At 37.0% G+C, this 22,423-nt stretch overlaps 1 protein-coding gene across 1 annotated transcript in view; it reads left to right on the top strand.

Moving 5' to 3' along the window:
* The window catches only part of LOC117334614 (DNA mismatch repair protein Msh3-like), a 29,261-nt gene extending 9,239 nt beyond the window's left edge, over nt 1-20,022 (top strand). Inside the window, 17 exon segments of the mRNA XM_033894316.1 lie at nt 81-247; nt 1,120-1,229; nt 2,185-2,299; nt 2,715-2,909; nt 3,136-3,271; nt 7,066-7,253; nt 8,091-8,151; nt 8,153-8,260; nt 8,434-8,498; nt 9,162-9,278; nt 9,969-10,076; nt 10,839-10,956; nt 11,571-11,728; nt 12,050-12,236; nt 13,660-13,774; nt 16,660-16,858; nt 19,168-20,022. Of these exon segments, the coding sequence (XP_033750207.1) occupies nt 81-247; nt 1,120-1,229; nt 2,185-2,299; nt 2,715-2,909; nt 3,136-3,271; nt 7,066-7,253; nt 8,091-8,151; nt 8,153-8,260; nt 8,434-8,498; nt 9,162-9,278; nt 9,969-10,076; nt 10,839-10,956; nt 11,571-11,728; nt 12,050-12,236; nt 13,660-13,774; nt 16,660-16,858; nt 19,168-19,282 (2,262 nt within the window). The 3' untranslated portion in view covers nt 19,283-20,022.
* Nucleotides 20,023-22,423: the final 2,401 nt, after the last annotated feature.

The raw sequence follows: 22,423 nt of genomic DNA, 5'->3' as shown, positions 1-22,423 counted from the left end.
TTATACCCAGGCTATTCAGCCCTCGACTGGGGATGTTGTATATGACAGCTTTGAGGATAATGAAATATATTTATACCCAGGCTATTCAGCCCTCCACTGGGGATGTTGTATATGACAGCTTTGAGGATAATGGCATGCATGGAGAACTTGAGGCTCGCCTGTCTCACCTTCAGCCATCAGAAATCCTTGTTCCAGATGACATACACGAGGATACATATACTTTTATACAGCGTCTCACATCCATCAGGTATAGTGAACTGTGCTTGCAAACGTTTCAGATTTTCTGTAAGGGAGACATTGAGAGTGTCTGAATTTCGAAATTTCAACTCTCAGAAATTAAATTAAATTAGTTTATTTTACCCCATTAAGCAAATAAAAACCTAAATTTAAAACTATATGTTTTTACTTGCTATTGTTTACTATGTTTCTGGTGATCTGATTGAATTTTCAAATTTATGATATTAATGATAATTTATGCTTATGTATAAAATAATGGTAGCTTGCAATTGCCTCCAAAAGAGAACAGATTTAAATAAAAAAAATCAATGGAATACAGTTTAAGATGGTTATAAAGTCACTGATTTTTATTGAAAATACTTCATTTTCCTCATATTTTGTGGTAAAAGTTATAGCAATATATAAACAGATAAATAAATGTATTGAAGTCACTTTTTCATATGAAGATAACTGTAATCACAAGCACATAATTGGCAATGCACAGAAAAATAATACCACAGTAGATATATATATATTCAACTAACTTAAATTATGGAATTCTAGAAAAAAAAAACTATTTCCTGAAGGATGAAAGAGAATGGTCAGTGGAATGTTAATTTATAACAGAATCCAGGCATTATTAAATCATTAAGTATTTCAACATATTTTATTGACTGATGTTAATTATATCAATATAGGATTGGACATCAGGCAGAGCCTATATATTAAATCCTTGGTTTAAACATAGTTTTATTGCTTTGAAAATGACAAAAAGGATTAGGCACATATTTTTTTTAACTTAATGTTAACTTTAATCATTAAAAAGATAGTTTTACCTACAATGTATTTCTCTAGTCCGACTGCTTTTCAATGCATTCTACTGAAGATTTTGTGTGTTGACAGCTCCACCCCTGATGACCGTATGCGAGTAGAAAGGATCAACAGTCAACAGTTGGAGTATAACACAGCTTTCCAAACTGTCTCTAAATTCTACATGTATGGAAACAACACTGGTAAATATGCAGGCCCCAGTTCATCAACATTCCTTTATTAATTCAAAATTTTCCACTAATATATTGACTACCCTGAAACAGGTAGAAGAATTATTTCTTCTGTAAGTTTATGTTAATTTTTAGCCCTCCATCAACAGATGGTGGTGACTGTCACATCTTTTTCAGAAAGTCTTACATGGATATTTAATTGGATTCTCCGTGGTCCCTATGATAGTTTATGTGCAGTTTCAAAACAGATAAGAAAAGCAATATGGTGGAAAGGCATCTAGTTTGTATTTTGACACTTGAAAGTTTGGTATAGCTACAAATCATGAAGTACTGCTAGGATCTTTCTTTAATTCCATCTACATAGAATACCTTTGATCCATATTTTTGTGTATTTTGTTCTTTTGAATTTTTTAAGACTGATTTGAAAATACAAACAGCTAACAGGTAGCTGGCGCCCATCTTGAATTTTGACAGATGAAGTTTGTCATTTACTATTTCTCAGAAAGTAATATGTTGATCTTTTCCAAATGTTATTAATAGGTTCCTCTTTGTCCCTACATGTATATGGTAAAGTAATAAGAACAAAAGTGCTGTCATATTTTGTCAACTCAATAAAACAGGTTATTAAAAGAAAAGACAAGAAAAGAAAGAAAAACAAACCCCACATAGAACAAATACAGATTATAGAAGGCCCATTTGCAATGCATAATCTTAGAAAAGTCTCCAAAATTCATTTATACTGGAGATAATTTAATAACCAGAAACAGAAAGGGAAACATAGATTGAAGCAATAAAGATTATTAATTTTGATTGCGGATATCAAGATTTCTCTGGAATTTCTTGTTAGGAATATATATTCAAATTGGAAGGGAAATGTTTCATATCTTCACCTTACAGTTACCCAGGAACAATCTCCCAGATAAGTTTACTTAAACAAGTAATCTTAACCAGTTAATTTTGTATCCAGGAATCAATCGCTTACAAGAAGTCCTAAGTCTGCCTCGTACAGTCATTTCCTGTCTAGCCGGAACAATATCATATCTGTCGGACTTCAACCTAGAAAAGATTCTTACATTAACCAGGTAAGTTCAATAAAACCTTCAAATAATAAAAATGTGAAAATTACAAAATGTTATTTCATCAAATAAAAAATGTGAAAATTACAAAATGTTATTTTAGAAGATAGTGTTTTGACTGAAAATGTAAGTTTAAGAATAAGAAAAAATTCTCTATATTACTCTACAATGTTAATTTGTGTAAATTACTCATGTTTGATGTTTGTCAAAATTGTACAAGCCTTTTAAACAGATGTTTTGCATTGAATATAAATGTTTCAAAAGAAAATGGTAATGAAATTGGATACTAAATAATTTCTATCAAGTAAATTAGCCAAACATAACATCTTTCTACGTACATTTCTTTCATTGAATTATATGCAGCTAAAGAATATAAATGAAATATGTATCTGCATAATTTTTATCATGTTTTCATTTCTAGCAATTTTACACAGTTTTCTGTGAAGTCAAAGTTTATGCAACTACCTGGTAACACTGTACGGAATCTGGAAATCTTCCAGAACCAGACAAATAGCCGTGAACGAGGGTCACTGTTCTGGGTTATGAACCAAACAGTGTCCAGGTTTGGAAGTCGAATGCTACGAACCTGGCTGAGTAGACCCCTGCTATCTGTATGGTGAGTCCATATGGAGAAGTTCATTAAGTTTGATTCAGAAAAGTGCTAATAATGCAGGCCCCTTGGACCTCTTGTTAGAGAAAGATCTTTATAAGTTATTGGTTCACTGTTGAAATGAATACCTGTCTTAAGTATCTTTTTAAATGGGAAATTACAATGAGAAATATATGGCAATATCACTAAAGACATTTTGTTATCGTGAGGAAATAAAAAAAAATCTTTCTAGGGATATCAAAGAGAGGCAGACTGCAGTGCAGGATCTAATAGATGGACCATGTGCTGAATCTTTGTCCAAACTACGGGCTCTCCTCGGGAAAAGTCCAGATCTGGAAAAAGGACTTGCTTCAATCTATCACAAAAAAGTAAGCTTTATTAAAGGATATTTTAAAAAACCTTTTTAATACAGCCACCACTATTATAACACAACAGATGTTGATTCAGCCACTGTTAATACTGCCACCACTATTATAACACACGACATATGTTGATCCAGTCACTGTTAATACTGCCACCACTATTATAACACAACAGATGTTGATCCAGTCACTGTTAGTACTGCCACCACTATTATAACACAACAGATGTTGATCCAGTCACTGTTAATACAGCCACCACTATTATAACACACGACAGATGTTGATCCAGTCACTGTTAATACTGCCACCACTATTATAACACACGACAGATGTTGATCCAGTCACTGTTAATACAGCCACCACTATTATAACACACGACAGATGTTGATCCAGTCACTGTTAATACTGCCACCACTATTATAACACACGACAGATGTTGATCCAGTCACTGTTAATACAGCCACCACTATTATAACACAAGACAGATGTTGATCCTGTCACTGTTAATACTGCCACCACTATTATAACACACGACAGATGTTGATCCAGTCACTGTTAATACTGCCACCACTATTATAACACGCGACAGATGTTGATCCAGTCACTGTTAATACTGCCACCACTATTATAACACGACAGATGTTGATCCAGTCACTGTTAATACAGCCACCACTATTATAACACACGACATATGTTGATTCAGTCACTGTTAATACTGCCACCACTATTATAACACATGACAGATGTTGATCCAGTCACTGTTAATACTGCCACCACTATTATAACACGACAGATGTTGATCCAGTCACTGTTAATACAGCCACCACTATTATAACACGACAGATGTTGATCCAGTCACTGTTAATACAGCCACCACTATTATAACACACGACAGATGTTGATCCAGTCACTGTCAATACAGCCACCACTATTATAACACGACAGATGTTGATCCAGTCACTGTTAATACAGCCACCACTATTATAACACACGACAGATGTTGATCCAGTCACTGTTAATACTGCCACCACTATTATAACACACAACAGATGTTGATCCAGTCACTGTTAATACAGCCACCACTATTATAACACACGACAGATGTTGATCCAGTCACTGTTGATACAGCCACCACTATTATTATAACACACGACAGATGTTGATCCAGTCACTGTTAATACTGCCACCACTATTATAACACAAGACAGATGTTGATCCAGTCACTGTTACTACTGCCACCACTATTATAACACGACAGATGTTGATCCAGTCACTGTTAATACAGCCACCACTATTATAACACACGACAGATGTTGATCCAGTCACTGTTAATACTGCCACCACTATTATAACACGACAGATGTTGATCCAGTCACTGTTAATACAGCCACCACTATTATAACACACGACAGATGTTGATCCAGTCACTGTCAATACAGCCACCACTATTATAACACGACAGATGTTGATCCAGTCACTGTTAATACAGCCACCACTATTATAACACACGACAGATGTTGATCCAGTCACTGTTAATACTGCCACCACTATTATAACACACAACAGATGTTGATCCAGTCACTGTTAATACAGCCACCACTATTATAACACACGACAGATGTTGATCCAGTCACTGTTGATACAGCCACCACTATTATTATAACACACGACAGATGTTGATCCAGTCACTGTTAATACTGCCACCACTATTATAACACAAGACAGATGTTGATCCAGTCACTGTTACTACTGCCACCACTATTATAACACGACAGATGTTGATCCAGTCACTGTTGATACAGCCACCACTATTTATAACACACGACAGATGTTGATCCAGTCACTGTTAATACTGCCACCACTATTATAACACGACAGATGTTGATCCAGTCACTGTTGATACAGCCACCACTATTTATAACACACGACAGATGTTGATCCAGTCACTGTTAATACTGCCACCACTATTATAACACACGACAGATGTTGATCCAGTCACTGTTAATACTGCCACCACTATTATAACACATGACAGATGTTGATCCAGTCACTGTTAATACTGCCACCACTATTATAACACACGACAGATGTTGATCCAGTCACTGTTAATACAGCCACCACTATTATAACACATGACAGATGTTGATCCAGTCACTGTTAATACTGCCACCACTATTATAACACACGACAGATGTTGATCCAGTCACTGTTAATACAGCCACCACTATTATAACACATGACAGATGTTGATCCAGTCACTGTTAATACTGCCACCACTATTATAACACACGACAGATGTTGATCCAGTCACTGTTAATACAGCCACCACTATTATAACACATGACAGATGTTGATCCAGTCACTGTTAATACTGCCACCACTATTATTATAACACACGACAGATGTTGATCCAGTCACTGTTAATACAGCCACCCCTATTATAACACATGACAGATGTTGATCCAGTCACTGTTAATACTGCCACCACTATTATAACACATGACAGATGTTGATCCAGTCACTGTTAATACTGCCACCACTATTATAACACACGACAGATGTTGATCCAGTCACTGTTAATACTGCCACCACTATTATAACACACGACAGATGTTGATCCAGTCACTGTTAATACAGCCACCACTATTATAACACATGACAGATGTTGATCCAGTCACTGTTAATACTGCCACCACTATTATAACACACGACAGATGTTGATCCAGTCACTGTTAATACAGCCACCACTATTATAACACATGACAGATGTTGATCCAGTCACTGTTAATACTGCCACCACTATTATAACACACGACAGATGTTGATCCAGTCACTGTTAATACAGCCACCACTATTATAACACATGACAGATGTTGATCCAGTCACTGTTAATACTGCCACCACTATTATTATAACACACGACAGATGTTGATCCAGTCACTGTTAATACAGCCACCCCTATTATAACACATGACAGATGTTGATCCAGTCACTGTTAATACTGCCACCACTATTATAACACATGACAGATGTTGATCCAGTCACTGTTAATACTGCCACCACTATTATAACACATGACAGATGTTGATCCAGTCACTGTTAATACAGTCACCACTATTATAACACACTTCAGATGTTGATCCAGTCATTGTCAATACAGCCACCACTATTATAACACACGACAGATGTTGATCCAGTCACTGTTAATACTGCCACCACTATTATAACACGACATGTTGATCCAGTCACTGTTAATACTGCCACCACTATTATAACACAGGACAGATGTTGATCCAGTCACTGTTAATACTGCCACCACTATTATAACACATGACAGATGTTGATCCAGTCACTGTTAATACTGTCACCACTATTATTATAACACACGACAGATGTTGATCCAGTCACTGTTAATACTGCCACCACTATTATAACACATGACAGATGTTGATCCAGTCACTGTTAATACAGCCACCACTATTATAACACACGACAGATGTTGATCCAGTCACTGTTGATACAGCCACCACTATTATAACACACGACAGATGTTGATCCAGTCACTGTTAGTGCTGCCACCACTATCATAATACCACCAAAACAGCAACAATGATTGTACTTTGATCCTTTTTGTTTTGAAAATATTGAAATATCTTAAAACAAATTATTTGGCTAAATTAAGTGTATGCAGTACCATGTTTAAATATTGTCTTCATAACGAAGAGTAGGAATCTTTATATAAAACCTTCTCCATTTCTGTTTATTGTTTGTATCTAGTTAAGAAACCTATAATTTTCCAGTGTAGTGTAGCAGAGTTTTACACGGTGTGTAAAACTTTTAGCCAGCTACAGAAAGACATCCAGCTACTGGCTGAATTGCAGTGTCCACAGCTAACCTCTGACCTTCTGAAAACAATTCTGACCAGTGTTCCAGACCTTCTACAGGATATTGATTCATTTGTGTCCTCCATTAGAGAGAAGTCAATCAGGTGATTACACAACAAAACTTATAAACTTTGAAACAAAATTTAAAAAAAAAAAAAAAAAAAAAGATTTTCTGTCTTATTAACCTAGCTAGCAAAAATACAATGCCTATGTCTGTTTTAATCATAAATGTCTCTCAGTGTCTATGCTACTGTAAACTTGGTTATTTTCGCGGGGGTTAATTTCGCGATTTCGATATGTAAACTATACCCGTTGGGGTAATTTTCGCGATCGATCCACCTGTGTTTGTAGTTTGAGATTATGCAAATTGATATCAAAATAATACGCTTGGGGGAAATGTTCGCCAACAAAAGGACTCTGTGTAATTAGCATAAATTACCCTCTCGTGTAAATTTCCACGTTTACAGTAATAGAATTTAGCTTTTAACCTTAAAATTTATTTTTATGACAGTTGCGAAATATAATAAAAAGTTGATATATTAATCATTCATGTTGGCCCAGATGGAATCATTTGAGGGTACAATATGGAATGGTTTCTGGATACTTCATCCAGAAGAAAATTCAAACATGCGATAATCAGCTGTACATTTACTTATCAAATATTTAATCTACCTCTGTGTCAACAAACAGATATGCTGTAGGGTATCTAGCTTGATAAGTAAATGTTGCTGACTTTTTTCCCCCATAGAGAAGATCCTGTTAGATATACAGAACACATTGAGTTACTTGTACAATTTTGCTTGAAAATTTTGAAGAATTGATATACATCTGTGAGTTAGGTTAGTTCACATCGTTGTAGGTGAGCGATACGAGCCTATCAAACCTCTTGTTATTAGGTAGGAAAGCCTTGATGTCAACTAGTTCTGTTTTTCATTATTCAGAGACAATGACAAAACTGAGATATTTATGGATGAAAGTAAATTTCCGATAATAGTAGAGAGGAAAACAGTCCATACAGGACGTGATGAAGGAGATCCAGGCCCACAGACGTGACGTCCGTTTGATTCTACGTCTGCCAGCACTCGAGTACATCACAGTCATGGGAATAGAGGTAGGCAATAAGAATTCACTATAGCTCTCAACCAGTGATCAGTAGATGATACCTCTGGAAAATCTCCACTGTTCTTATGAAGAAAAAAAATAATTGAAAAATGCAGTATTTGTATAGAGTCAAAATATACCAGTGTATTTGGTGATACTTTCTGCATTTTCTTTTTACTTTAGTTTTTGATTGAAGTGAAAAACAACTCTGTCAACTTGGTGCCACAGGATTGGATTAAAATCAGCAGGTAATTTTAATCAAATTACATGGACTAGTTATGATAAAAAAACGTGGACTAATTGTAATAAAATTACTTGGACTAAATTATATTAAAATTACATGGACTAATTATATTAAAATTACATGGACTAAATTATAATAAAATTACATGGACTAAACTATAATAAAATTACATGGACTAAACTATAATAAAATTACATGGACTAAGTATAATAAAATTACATGGACTAAATTATAATAAAATTACATGGACTAATTATAATAAAATTACATGGACTAATTGTAATAAAACAACATGGACTAATTGTAATAAAATTACATGGACTAATTATAATAAAATTACATGGACTAATCATAATAAAATGGAGCTTCTTTATCATGGCAAGTTGTGGAAATTGCTTTGTATATTTTGTTACTAAGCACCGGTATCATGACTAGACAGTTTGTTATCGAACATGTGAACATATTCTGTATCTTTACTAGACATTATGGTAGGGGATATATTGTGTTATCATTACAGAATTTGTAGCAGTAGAAGACTTGTGTACTGTTACTACAGCATTGGCTATTGGTTTAGTATGAAAGGTTGGTCATGCAGATTATCTCCCTTGTCAAATTATGTTATACAGAGCAGTAGTTACTACAATATAATTCATGTTATACATTGCAGTACGAAGGCTGTGAGCCGGTTCCACTCACCGTTTATAGCGAAGACATATCGGAGGCTTCAACAGCTCCGAGAACAATTGAAGCTAGACTGTCACCAGGTTTGGCTGGAGTTCCTCAGGTATGATGGATGTTTGTATTGTATTGTTATGTGTTAGCCAATGCAACAATAATCTAACAATAAAACATACAATATTTATTGTATTTAATTTTGTGATTACATGGCAACCAAGAAAACAATAAAGGTTTACACATAACAAACAGCTAGGGTCATTTTGAGGCAAGGTATCCTTGTAGTAGTTGGTGACTACTATGCTGGACAACATACAAGAGGTGTGTAACATGCCATTCAGATCAATTAGAATAAGATATCGTGCGCTAGCATGCGACCATGACAGTACAGACCAGCCCGTTTCTTAGCTTCCCGAGAAATACAAACGGACACAGACAGGGATCGTCAAACCATTCACCTTTGATCTATACCTATAAGGTTAATTACATAGCGGGCACTGAGTATTGCAGCCCCTTGCCTAAAGGAGGATGAACATGGATGAAGGGTGATTTAAACAGACCACCATCTAATGAATGCTGATGGGCTAAACGTAATTAGCAGAACCATCCAATGAATGCTGATAGACTAAACGTAATTAGCAGAACCATCCAATGAATGCTGATGGGCTAAACATAATTAGCAGATACCACTACTGTAGAATTATGTATATTTTTATCATTGAAGGGTTAGAATGAATGATCATGAGTAAACATTCAAGTAATAAAACCATCTACTAATCAGTTATTTCTATATTGACAGCTCATTTGGAGAAAATTATCAGAACTACAGAAAGGCTGTTCAACATCTGGCTACTTTGGACTGTTTATTTTCACTGGCAGCTATGGCTAAACACCATGACTACTGCAGGTAAGTTCTCAAATAGCTGTTTTATATTGGCTATACCGATTACCATGGTTACCACTACCAGTACATACTGTAGTGATTTCCTTGCTGTTGAATACTGACTATTGTCAGGGAACACACATACTAATTATAGGGGAATCATGTTGGCATAAAACAAACCAATTGTCTGGATCTACCTGTCCATCAAATGCAAACAGCCTATAAACACAATATCTCATGAACCTCTCAGTAAAAATGTAAAATATTTATTTTACAACAACTGTGAAACAAGTTATACCAACTTATATTGATCATTTTTGTTGGCTTGGATGGAAGCATGCAAGGGGTTTAATTGTGGGAAGAAACTTGATTACTCTGAGAAAACCCACATTGTCAGATAGGTGAATCGACCCGGACTGTCTAGGTGAAAGGCAACACTTTGCCACCAGACCAACCAACCTCTTGGTAAGGTTGGGTAATAAACAAAATTAAAAGCTGGTGTACAAGTCCTTAGATAGCTTGTGAGTCCCCTAAAATATTTTTATTTATGGGACAGGGGGCTTCACCATAGTATTGTATTGTAATATAAAGTTCTTTATCTATTAAAAAGTCATAATGATTGTATTTATAAATTCAAATGATTTCTAATTTGGTATTGAGGTGGTTTTTTTCTGAGAAATCAGGTATATTGTATTGAAGTGTAACATGATACCCGTCATCCTTGTGTTTGATGACATTATTTCTAAATGAAAGGTACACTATCCTTTCTCCTAAAATGTTTTTCAGACCTGAAATTGTGGCTGATGATGAATTCTGTATCCAGATTGAAAATGGCCGGCACCCAATTATTCAACAGTTAATTGGGGAGAACGAGCAATATGTCCCAAACAACACCAGATTGTCTGTAAGTAATCTCACATTGAGTGTAATATATGTTGAATTTCCTATCAATCTAAGAACATTAGAATAAACTTTTTGATGTTGGAGATAAATTCTGAAAGTATTATAAACATTTTGTGATGATGGAAAAACAGGTATTAATCAAGGATCTATGGAAACTACCCTTTTTGGACAAAAGAGGAAAATCAGTCAGGCAAAGAGGAGATTTGAAAAATCACAAAGTTTTAATTTTTTACCTTAAAGACACATTTTCTGTGTGAAAACAGCAAATGATTAATAGAAAAAGCAAATCTGGAGGATTTTGGGATATTATTGCCATAAAAATGAGGGAAAGTACAATATTTCAGTGAATTTAACATAAGTCTGAGGGGGAAAATGAAACAAATTCCTGAGAAGATACTACCCATAAATGGTAGCGAAAAATATCTAGAGTGATCCCTGAAAAATGTCATGACAAGACTGGAAATAAAACCTTGGCCATCCGTTATTTAAATAGGTGCTCTTGCCATTTAAGTTATCTGGCAGTTGTTGACATGTGTTGGATGGGATTTACTTTGCAAGAAAAATAGGGTAATAATTGTGCTGTATTGTTGCCTGAATTTGCTTCTGTTTTTGTAGAGAGGATCAGATAGAGTAATGATAATCACTGGTCCAAACATGGGAGGAAAAAGCTCCTACATTAAGCAGGTAGCCTTGATTACGATAATGGCCCAGATTGGATCCTATGTTCCTGCTGAATCAGCGAGACTGGGCATCTTAGATGCTGTTTATACAAGGTAATGGGATCAACACTTTTGGCCAAAAACAAGTCGGCCAAAAACAAGTCGGCCAAAACAAGTCGGCCAAAAACAAGTCGGCCAACTTTATTAACGTCATGGATTTTAAATCTTAGTCATTCATTGCTACATAGCATTCCAAGAAGGTTGTCATCATGTCTTAACAAAATAAGATTAGTCCAGTGGGCAGTTTTGTTCATTGTTTTCTTTTGCTGCCTGAGGATGCAAAAATTACCCTTGGACCCAGTTTTCTATTGCCCCTGTTTCCATTGAAATGGATGGTAAATTCACCAAGATATAATTAAATTATGATTTATATAGAATGGGAGCCTCAGATGAAATCTACAGCAGACGAAGTACCTTTATGGTGGAATTACAGGAAACATCAGATATCATAGCAAATGCCACCAACAAATCCCTTGTCATATTGGATGAGTTAGGCAGAGGAACAAGCACTCATGACGGAACAGCCATCGCACACGCTACCCTGGATTACTTTATTGAAAAGGTAAGTCATTGTTAAAATTTAGATTGGATATTACATGCCGTATGACAGAATATCAATATTTTTACGAGTGGGAGGACGAACCTACGCTGTTTCACCCTGTGGTACCACCTTTGTATCAGACCTACATTGTTCCACCCCATGGTACCACCTCTGTATCAGACAGACCTACATTGTTCCACCCTGTGGTACCACCTCTGTATCAGACCTACATTGTTCCACCCTGTGGTACCACCTCTGTATCAGACAGACCTACATTGTTCCACCCCATGGTACCACCTCTGTATCAGACAGACCTACATTGTTCCACCCCATGGTACCACCTCTGTATCAGACAGACCTACATTGTTCCACCCCGTGGTACCACCTCTGTATCAGACGGACCTACATTGTTCCACCCCATAGTACCACCTCTGTATCAGACAGACCTACATTGTTCCACCCTGTGGTACCACCTCTGTATCAGACAGACCTACATTGTTCCACCACATTGTTCCACCCTGTGGTACCACCTCTGTATCAGACAGACCTACATTGTTCCACCCTGTGGTACCACCTCTGTATCAGACAGACCTACGTTGTTCCACCCCGTGGTACCACCTCTGTATCAGACAGACCTACATTGTTCCACCCTGTGGTACCACCTCTGTATCAGACAGACCTACATTGTTCCACCCTGTGGTACCACCTCTGTATCAGACAGACCTACATTGTTCCACCCTGTGGTACCACCTCTGTATCAGACAGACCTACATTGTTCCACCCTGTGGTACCACCTCTGTATCAGACAGACCTACATTGTTCCACCCTTTGGTACCACCTCTGTATCAGACAGACCTACATTGTTCCACCCCGTGGTACCACCTCTGTATCAGACGGACCTACATTGTTCCACCCCATAGTACCACCTCTGTATCAGACAGACCTACATTGTTCCACCCTGTGGTACCACCTCTGTATCAGACAGACCTACATTGTTCCACCACATTGTTCCACCCTGTGGTACCACCTCTGTATCAGACAGACCTACATTGTTCCACCCCATGGTACCACCTCTGTATCAGACAGACCTACATTGTTCCAACCTGTGGTACCACCTCTGTATCAGACCTACATTGTTCCACCCTGTGGTACCACCTCTGTATCAGACCTACATTGTTCCACCCTGTGGTACCACCTCTGTATCAGACCTACATTGTTCCACCCTTTGGTACCACCTCTGTATCAGACAGACCTACATTGTTCCACCCCATGGTACCACCTCTGTATCAGACCTACATTGTTCCACCCTGTGGTACCACCTCTGTATCAGACAGACCTACATTGTTCCACCCTGTGGTACCACCTCTGTATCAGACAGACCTACATTGTTCCACCCTTTGGTACTCGTGTTGATGTCTGTAGTACTATTTTGATTTATTTACAGGTGAAATGCCTATGTCTGTTTGTGACCCATTACCCAATGCTATCAGAGCTGGACCACCAGTTTCTGGGGATAGTCCAAAACTTCCACATGTCTTTCTTTTTGAATGATAGTGAAGGTAAATATATCATTTGTTAGTATGACTGAAATTGATCAGTAAAATTTTATATGAGCGTGTTCCCTGTGTCCTTGATATCTAAACCAGACTGTAAGACTTGGCTGGTCAGTACGAGGTCTGCCCAGAAAAGGCTAATGTAGGATTATTTTTCGCACATACTGTACTGTAACAAATTGTAAGAAGTTTTGAATCTTTTTCGTCACACCATCGTCAATGTCCCATAAAAATGTGCATCGTAATTGATGATGTCATCAATTGATGAGTTGGTTACACTATTGTGAGTGGCATCATATAGTGTCATGTGCCAGTTGTCTTTCCCTATCAGTTGATTTCATCCCTAGAAACCACAGGATCACCCTGTCAAGTATGTGAGAATAAGTGTAGTAGAGGATCACCTTGTCAAGTATGTGAGAATAGGTGAAGTAGGGGATCACCCTGTCAAGTATGTGAGAATAAGTGTAGTAGGGGATCACCCTGTCAAGTATGTGAGAATAGGTGTAGTAGGGGATCACCCTGTCAAGTATGTGAGAATAGGTGTAGTAGGGGATCACCCAGTCAAGTATGTGAGAATAGGTGTAGTAGGGGATCACCCAGTCAAGTATGTGAGTATAGGTGTAGTAGAGGATCACCCTGTCAAGTATGTGAGAATAAGTGTAGTAGGGGATCACCTTGTCAAGTATGTGAGAATAGGTGTAGTAGGGGATCACCCTGTCAAGTATGTGAGAATAGGTGTAGTAGGGGATCACCCTGTCAAGTATGTGAGAATAGGTGTAGTAGGGGATCACCCTGTCAAGTATGTGAGAATAGGTGTAGTAGGGGGATCACCTTGTGAAGTATGTGAGAATAGGTGTAGTAGGGGATCACCCTGTGATGTATGTGAGAATAGGTGTAGTAGAGGATCACCTTGTGAAGTATGTGAGAATAGGTGTAGTAGGGGATCACCCTGTGATGTATGTGAGAATAGGTGTAGTAGGGGGATCACCTTGTCAAGTATGTGAGAATAAGTGTAGTAGGGGATCACCCTGTGATGTATGTGAGAATAGGTGTAGTAGGGGGATCACCTTGTCAAGTATGTGAGAATAGGTGTAGTAGGGGATCACCCTGTCAAGTATGTGAGAATAGGTGAAGTAGGGGATCACCTTGTCAAGTATGTGAGAATAGGTGTAGTAGGGGATCACCCTGTCAAGTATGTGAGAATAGATGTAGTAGGGGATCACCCTGTGAAGTATGTGAGAATAGGTGTAGTAGGTGATCACCTTGTCAAGTATGTGAGAATAGGTGTAGTAGGGGATCACCTTGTCAAGTATGTGAGAATAGATGTAGTAGGGGATCACCCTGTCAAGTATGTGAGAATAAGTGTAGTAGGGGATCACCCTGTCAAGTATGTGAGAATAGATGTAGTAGGGGATCACCCTGTCAAGTATGTGAGAATAGGTGTAGTAGGGGATCACCCTGTCAAGTATGTGAGAATAAGTGTAGTAGGGGATCACCCTGTCAAGTATGTGAGAATAAGTGTAGTAGGGGATCACCCTGTCAAGTATGTGAGAATAAGTGTAGTAGGGGATCACCCTGTCAAGTATGTGAGAATCGGTGTAGTAGGGGATCACCCTGTCAAGTATGTGAGAATAAGTGTAGTAGGGGATCACCCTGTCAAGTATGTGAGAATAGGTGTAGTAGGGATCACCCTGTCAAGTATGTGAGAATCGGTGTAGTAGGGGATCACCCTGTCAAGTATGTGAGAGTAGGTGTAGTAGGGGATCACCCTGTCAAGTATGTGAGAATAGGTGTAGTAGGGGATCACCCTGTCAAGTATGTGAGAATAGGTGTAGTAGGGGATCACCCTGTCAAGTATGTGAGAATAGGTGTAGTAGGGGGATCACCCTTTCAAGTATGTGAGAATAGGTGTAGTAGGGGATCACCCTGTCAAGTATGTGAGAGTAGGTGTAGTAGGGGATCACCCAGTGATGTATGTGAGAATAGGTGTAGTAGGGGATCACCCTGTCAAGTATGTGAGAATAGGTGTAGTAGGGGATCACCCTGTCAAGTATGTGAGAATCGGTGTAGTAGAGGATCACCTTGTCAAGTATGTGGGAATAGGTGTAGTAGGGGATCACCTTGTCAAGTATGTGAGAATCGGTGTAGTAGAGGATCACCTTGTCAAGTATGTGGGAATAGGTGTAGTAGGGGATCACCTTGTCAAGTATGTGAGAATCGGTGTAGTAGGTTTCTCCTACTGTACATGTTGTTTTAAATTACATTATTTTATCAGGTTGTAAAAAGCAGATGTGTGTGTAGATGGTACACAGCCTCCAGAACATCCAATGTTTAAGTTTACTATCTTGGATCCAGGAAAGCTAGTCGTTCAGAATTGTGTTTTCAAATTGAAACAGTATGGTTGTGATCTTTACTAAAACTTCATTGTAGAATGATTCCACAGACTACAGACTTCCAAGAAAAACTATAAATCAATATGTATATAGGAATTGATTTATAAGATTCAGTGTTGATTTTCAGATTACCTTACAGATACACAAAGTATTGGTCCTATGACACACTTGTGACTGCTTAGCAGCAATCTCATTTGCATCGGGAAAAAATTAAAATGTTGTAAAACTTTCTTAATAATAAACAATAGATCTTTCATGATGAAGACGCTTAATGATATCTATGATGCTGTTGATGCATTGTTCAGGTGTATAGTCTAACATAGTGTTAGGATTTTGAATGATGAGTAAGATCATTTTTGCCCCAAGAAGAAATGTTCAGATATGTTGTACGTGTTTTGCAAAATGTATTTTATAATTGACTTCCATTATACCTTTAGCCATGGATATCCCGGTTCCTAAGATTTTAAACCGGGCAATTTAACACGTCTTTTGTTGTAGAGACTGTAACAGAAACTGAACAGACAGTAAGTGATACTTCCACGCCGGAATCCATCACCTTCCTGTACCAGTTAGTCACAGGTGTGGCTGGACGGAGTTATGGGCTTAACGTTGCCAGACTGGCTGGTATCCCACACAACATCATCAGGCAGGCAGCATATCAGTCACATGACCTAGAAACCAAAATTATGGAAAGGAGGTGAAATAAAAAAATATTTTTCTAAAGTATTCTGATTCATATACGAAATATAAGAAAGAATCTTTGCATACTTTCTTTTTACAAAATATTATTGGTTTAAAAATCTTAATCAAATTTATTACAGCGTGGGGAATCTCAATATAAACCTTATGATACAGCGTGGGGAATATCTGTATAAACTTTAGGATACAGTATGGGGAATCTCCATATAAACATTAGCATACAGTGTGGGGAATCTCAATATAATCTTTAGGATACAGTGTGGGGAATCTCCATATAAACTTTAGGATACATTGTGGGGAATCTCAATATAAACTTTAGGATACAGTGTGGGGAATCTCCATATAAACTTTAGGGTACAGTGTGGGGAATCTCCATATAAACTTTAGGATACAGTGTGGGGAATCTCAATATAAACTTTAGGATACAGTGTGGGGAATCTCCATATAAACTTTAGGATACAGTGTGGGGAATCTCCATATAAACTTTAGGATACAGTGTGGGGAATCTCCATATAAACTTTAGGGTACAGTGTGGGGAATCTCCATATAAACCTTATGATACAGTGTGGGGAATCTCCATATAAACTTTAGGATATAGTGTGGGAATCTCCATATAAACTCTAGGATACAGTATGGGGAATCTCAATATAAACTTTAGGATACAGTGTGGGGAATCTCCATATAAACTTTAGGATACAGTGTGGGGAATCTCCATATAAACTTTAGGGTACAGTGTGGGGAATCTCAATATAAACTTTAGGATACAGTGTGGGGAATCTCCATATAAACTTTAGGATACAGTGTGGGGAATCTCCATATAAACTTTATGATACAGTGTGGGGAATCTCCATATAAACTTTAGGATACAGCGTGGGGAAGCTCCATATAAACTTTAGGATACAGTGTGGGGAATCTCCATATAAACTTTATGATACAGTGTGGGGAATCTCCATATAAACTTTAGGGTACAGTGTGGGGAATCTCAATATAAACTCTAGGATACAGTGTGGGGAATCTCCATATAAACTTTAGGGTACAGTGTGGGGAATCTCCATATAAACTTTAGGGTACAGTGTGGGGAATCTCCATATAAACTTTAGGGTGCAGTGTGGGGAATCTCCATATAAACTCTAGGATACAGTGTGGGGAATCTCCATATAAACTCTAGGATACAGTATGGGGAATCACCATATAAACTTTAGGATACAGCATAGGGAATCTCAATATAAACTTTAGGGTACAGTGTGGGGAATCTCCATATAAACTTTAGGGTACAGTGTGGGGAATCTCAATAGAAACTTTAGGGTACAGTGTGGGGAATCTCCATATAAACCTTATGATACAGTGTGGGGAATCTCCATATAAACTCTAGGATATAGTGTGGGAATCTCCATATAAACTCTAGGATACAGTGTGGGGAATCTCAATATAAACTTTAGGATACAGTGTGGAGAATCTCCATATAAACTTTAGGATACATTGTGGGGAATCTCCATATAAACTTTAGGGTACAGTGTGGAGAATCACCATATAAACTTTAGGGTACAGTGTTGGGAATCTCAATATAAACTTTAGGATACATTGTGGGGAATCTCCATATAAACTTTAGGGTACAGTGTGGAGAATCACCATATAAACTTTAGGGTACAGTGTTGGGAATCTCCATATAAACTTTAGGATACAGTGTGGGGAATCTCCATATAAACTTTAGGATACAGTATGGGGAATCTCCATATAAACTTTAGGGTACAGTGTGGAGAATCTCCATATAAACTTTAGGGTACAGTGTGGGGAATCTCCATATAAACCTTATGATACAGTGTGGGGAATCTCCATATAAACTCTAGGATATAGTGTGGGGAATCTCCATATAAACTTTAGGATACAGCGTGGGGAATCTCCATATAAACTTTAGGATACTGTATGGGGAATCTCAATATAAACTTTAGGATACAGTGTGGAGAATCTCCATATAACCTTTAGGGTACAGTGTGGGAAATCTCCATATAACCTTTAGGGTACAGTGTGGGGAATCTCCATATAAACTTAAGGATACAGCCTGGGGAATCTCAATATAAACTGTAGGATACAGTGTGGAGAATCTCCATATAAACTTTAGGATACAGTATGGGGAATCTCCATATAAACTTTAGGATACAGTGTGGAGAATCTCCATATAAACTTAAGGATACAGTGTGGGGAATCTCAATATAAACTGTAGGATACAGTGTGGAGAATCTCCATATAACATCATCTTTTATATTTTTGATGAAGTGTTTGGAGTGACGTGTTGTTTTGTTATTGCAGAGATCAGCTGAAGTTGTTCCAAGCATTATTTACCTGCCCAGAAACAGAGATGACAGATATTTTACTTGAACTTCAGGGAAATGAAAACCAACAGCCATCATCCTCTACAACATAGTTATCCAGAAATAACTCTATTACAGCATGGGTCCTGGTCACCGACATCATACCTGTCCCTAATTGCTGGACACCTGTCTAATGTCATACCTGTGTTACTCTGATAGCATCTCATATCAATGTACGGTTACTTGTAGAGCTGTCTAATGGAAATTGGAAGTCTGTGCCTTTATCCACAATTTCAGTAGGCCATGTTTCTGTCGCTCAAAAAAGCTGTGCCTATCAATTTGTCCAAAACAAAACATAAAAACATGCCATGCCACAATCATTATGACATCTTACAATATGGAGGGAATTGTGAGAACTTATGTTAACATTCTTAGGAGATGCGAAACATTACAAGACTGACTTAAATGTGAAAAAAAAAACTTTTTATGCTGTATGTGCAATGAATGTTTTGTGTACATGAAATTCAAAAATAAATGTGATATTTTAACAATTGAAAGTCTACACAAGACATGAAATTGCAAAATATTGATAAAATCATTACACAAAATATTCCATTTCCTTTTGTAGATAGTAGACATATTAAATTTTGATGAGTAATGAAGTTTTATTAATATACAGTGAAACCTGACTTTAGCGACCACTGACTTAAATGACATCCTGTATCATCTGACTATATCCATCAGAATCGCAACAGACTCCACTATCATTTCTGCTGTGGTGAGATATGCTTGGTTATGTATTTTACTGTTAATGTATTGATTACATTGGTACAGAATAAACTTTTAATCTCTATAATGTTCCAGTTGTTATTTATACATGTATATCAAATTTGACGGAACCATTATGGTATGGCGTCGTCCATTCGGCATAAACTTTTGTTTCTCTTGAGATCTCCTGCATTTACTAACTGATTTCTTTGAAACTTGGTTGAATTTACAACCATAATATATACTTGTGTTTCCCAGAACAGCATTTTGATTTGATTGTTTTTGCAAAAGTTATTACCCTTTTTTATGTTGGCATTTAATTTTTTTGTCCAGAGATATCCTACATTTTTCAACCAATATCTTTTTAACTTTATTAGCTTTAATTATTACCATGATATATAGTTGTGTTTCCTCGAGAAGCATTTTGATTCAACTCTATTTGCAAAAGTTACTGCCCTTTGTTTATTTCAGTGTTTAATTTTTGTCCTGAGACCCTACATTTTTTTAATGATATCTTTGAAACTTACTAGGCTTTAATATAATCATGATACCGAGGCTTTAATATAATCATGATACCGAGGCTTTAATATAATCATGATACCGAGTTGTGTTAAATGAGTTGGAAACTCCTGATCACTGGTTTTCCTCAAACTGTTAGAAAATTCAACAGTGATTTTGTAGTGAAAAGTGACGGTGAAAATTCAACAGTGACTTTGTAGTGAAAGGTGACGGTGAAAATTAAACAGTGACTTTGTAGTGAAAGGCGACGGAGAAATCATGTCATCTAACTACTTATAAGGTGATGTAAGTCATATTTCAATTCACAATAGTTTATAATTTGAGTAGTGTGGTGTAGAACAATATATAGCAGTTGAATACCAGATAATGTTCTACTCCTGGTACATTCACTAGTTGTCACTATAGTGTATCAACACATACCAAGGATTTCATTATAGATGCCAAGATAGTACATGTATATTTACACTATGACACTTGACTGGTATAGTCTGTTCCACCTAACAGTACTCTTGAGGTAGTATATTTACACTATGACACTTGACTGGTATAGTCTGTTCCACCTAACAGTACTCTTGAGGTAGTATATTTACACTATGACATTTGACGGGTATAGTCTGTTCCAACTAACAGTACTCTTGAGATAGTATATTTACACTATGACATTTGACGGGTATAGTCTGTTCCAACTAACAGTACTCTTGAGATAGTATATTTACACTATGACATTTGACGGGTATAGTCTGTTCCTCCCCACAGTGCGCTTGAGGTAGTATATTTACACTATGACATTTGACGGGTATAGTCTGTTCCAACTAACAGTACTCTTGAGATAGTATATTTACACTATGACACTTGACTGGTATAGTCTGTTCCTCCCCACAGTACGCTTGAGGTAGTATATTTACACTATGATATTTGACGGGTATAGTCTGTTCCTCCCCACAGTACGCTTGAGGTAGTATATTTACACTATGACATTTGACGGGTATAGTCTGTTCCAACTAACAGTACTCTTGAGATAGTATATTTACACTATGACACTTGACTGGTATAGTCTGTTCCTCCCCACAGTACACTTCAGGTAGTATATTTACACTATGACATTTGACGGGTATAGTCTGTTCCTCCCCACAGTACGCTTGAGGTAGTATATTAACACTATGACATTTAATGGGATACTGGTATCAATCTAGTATCTCTGTCAATATATATCTACTTGATGTAAGGGATGAAATTGTGGCCTGTAGCTAACATCGGGATATAACTATCTTTTTTTTTAGATAAATGACCTTGACTCTAGCTCAAATGCCACAGTTTTTGCTATTTGTGTCCTGAAGTTAATAATTGTATATTGACACATTCAGCAGGTGACAGGTGTTACATGTACTGTCAGGTATTTGGAAATTATTTAACACCAACATAAGAACTATTAATTTAGTCTTTCTGTTTATCTTGTAGATGAGGTTTAGGACATACATATGTAGTATCAGTTACATGGAGCTTTAAGTTTTAGAATGGATTGCCAGATATACCATGACTATCTAGCATTCAATATTGTATGCTAAAAGTTTGCCAAAAAAATATTATTAAAGTTACAGAATTGTGAGACCCAAATTTTATCTGGAGAAATTAAAAATCTTCAATTTTCAAGATGCACAACCTAAAAAAGGCATTTATAATGTTGGTACATATTCATCAGGTAAATATTTAATTAATATGTACAATACAATAATTATTGTACATAAGTACAACTATGTGATTTTCTTCACCAAGTGCAACAGATATTACCTTAAAGAAAAAAGAGAGAGACAATATTATGCAGTGTATGCAGTCGGATATCAACAAGATCTCGGACAAGTTTGAAAACGGGAATTATTTGACCGTAACCTACAGAGTTATTTCCCTTTGTAATAACATTATTATTGGACCATGTAAACACGATAACTGGAGTAAATATCAGACAAGTT

Source organism: Pecten maximus, chromosome 9, assembly GCF_902652985.1.
Source record: "Pecten maximus chromosome 9, xPecMax1.1, whole genome shotgun sequence".
Taxonomy (NCBI): Eukaryota; Metazoa; Mollusca; class Bivalvia; order Pectinida; family Pectinidae; genus Pecten; species Pecten maximus.
The sequence above is the reverse complement of the archived record's forward strand: the minus strand, read 5'-3'. Positions and strand labels throughout refer to the sequence as shown.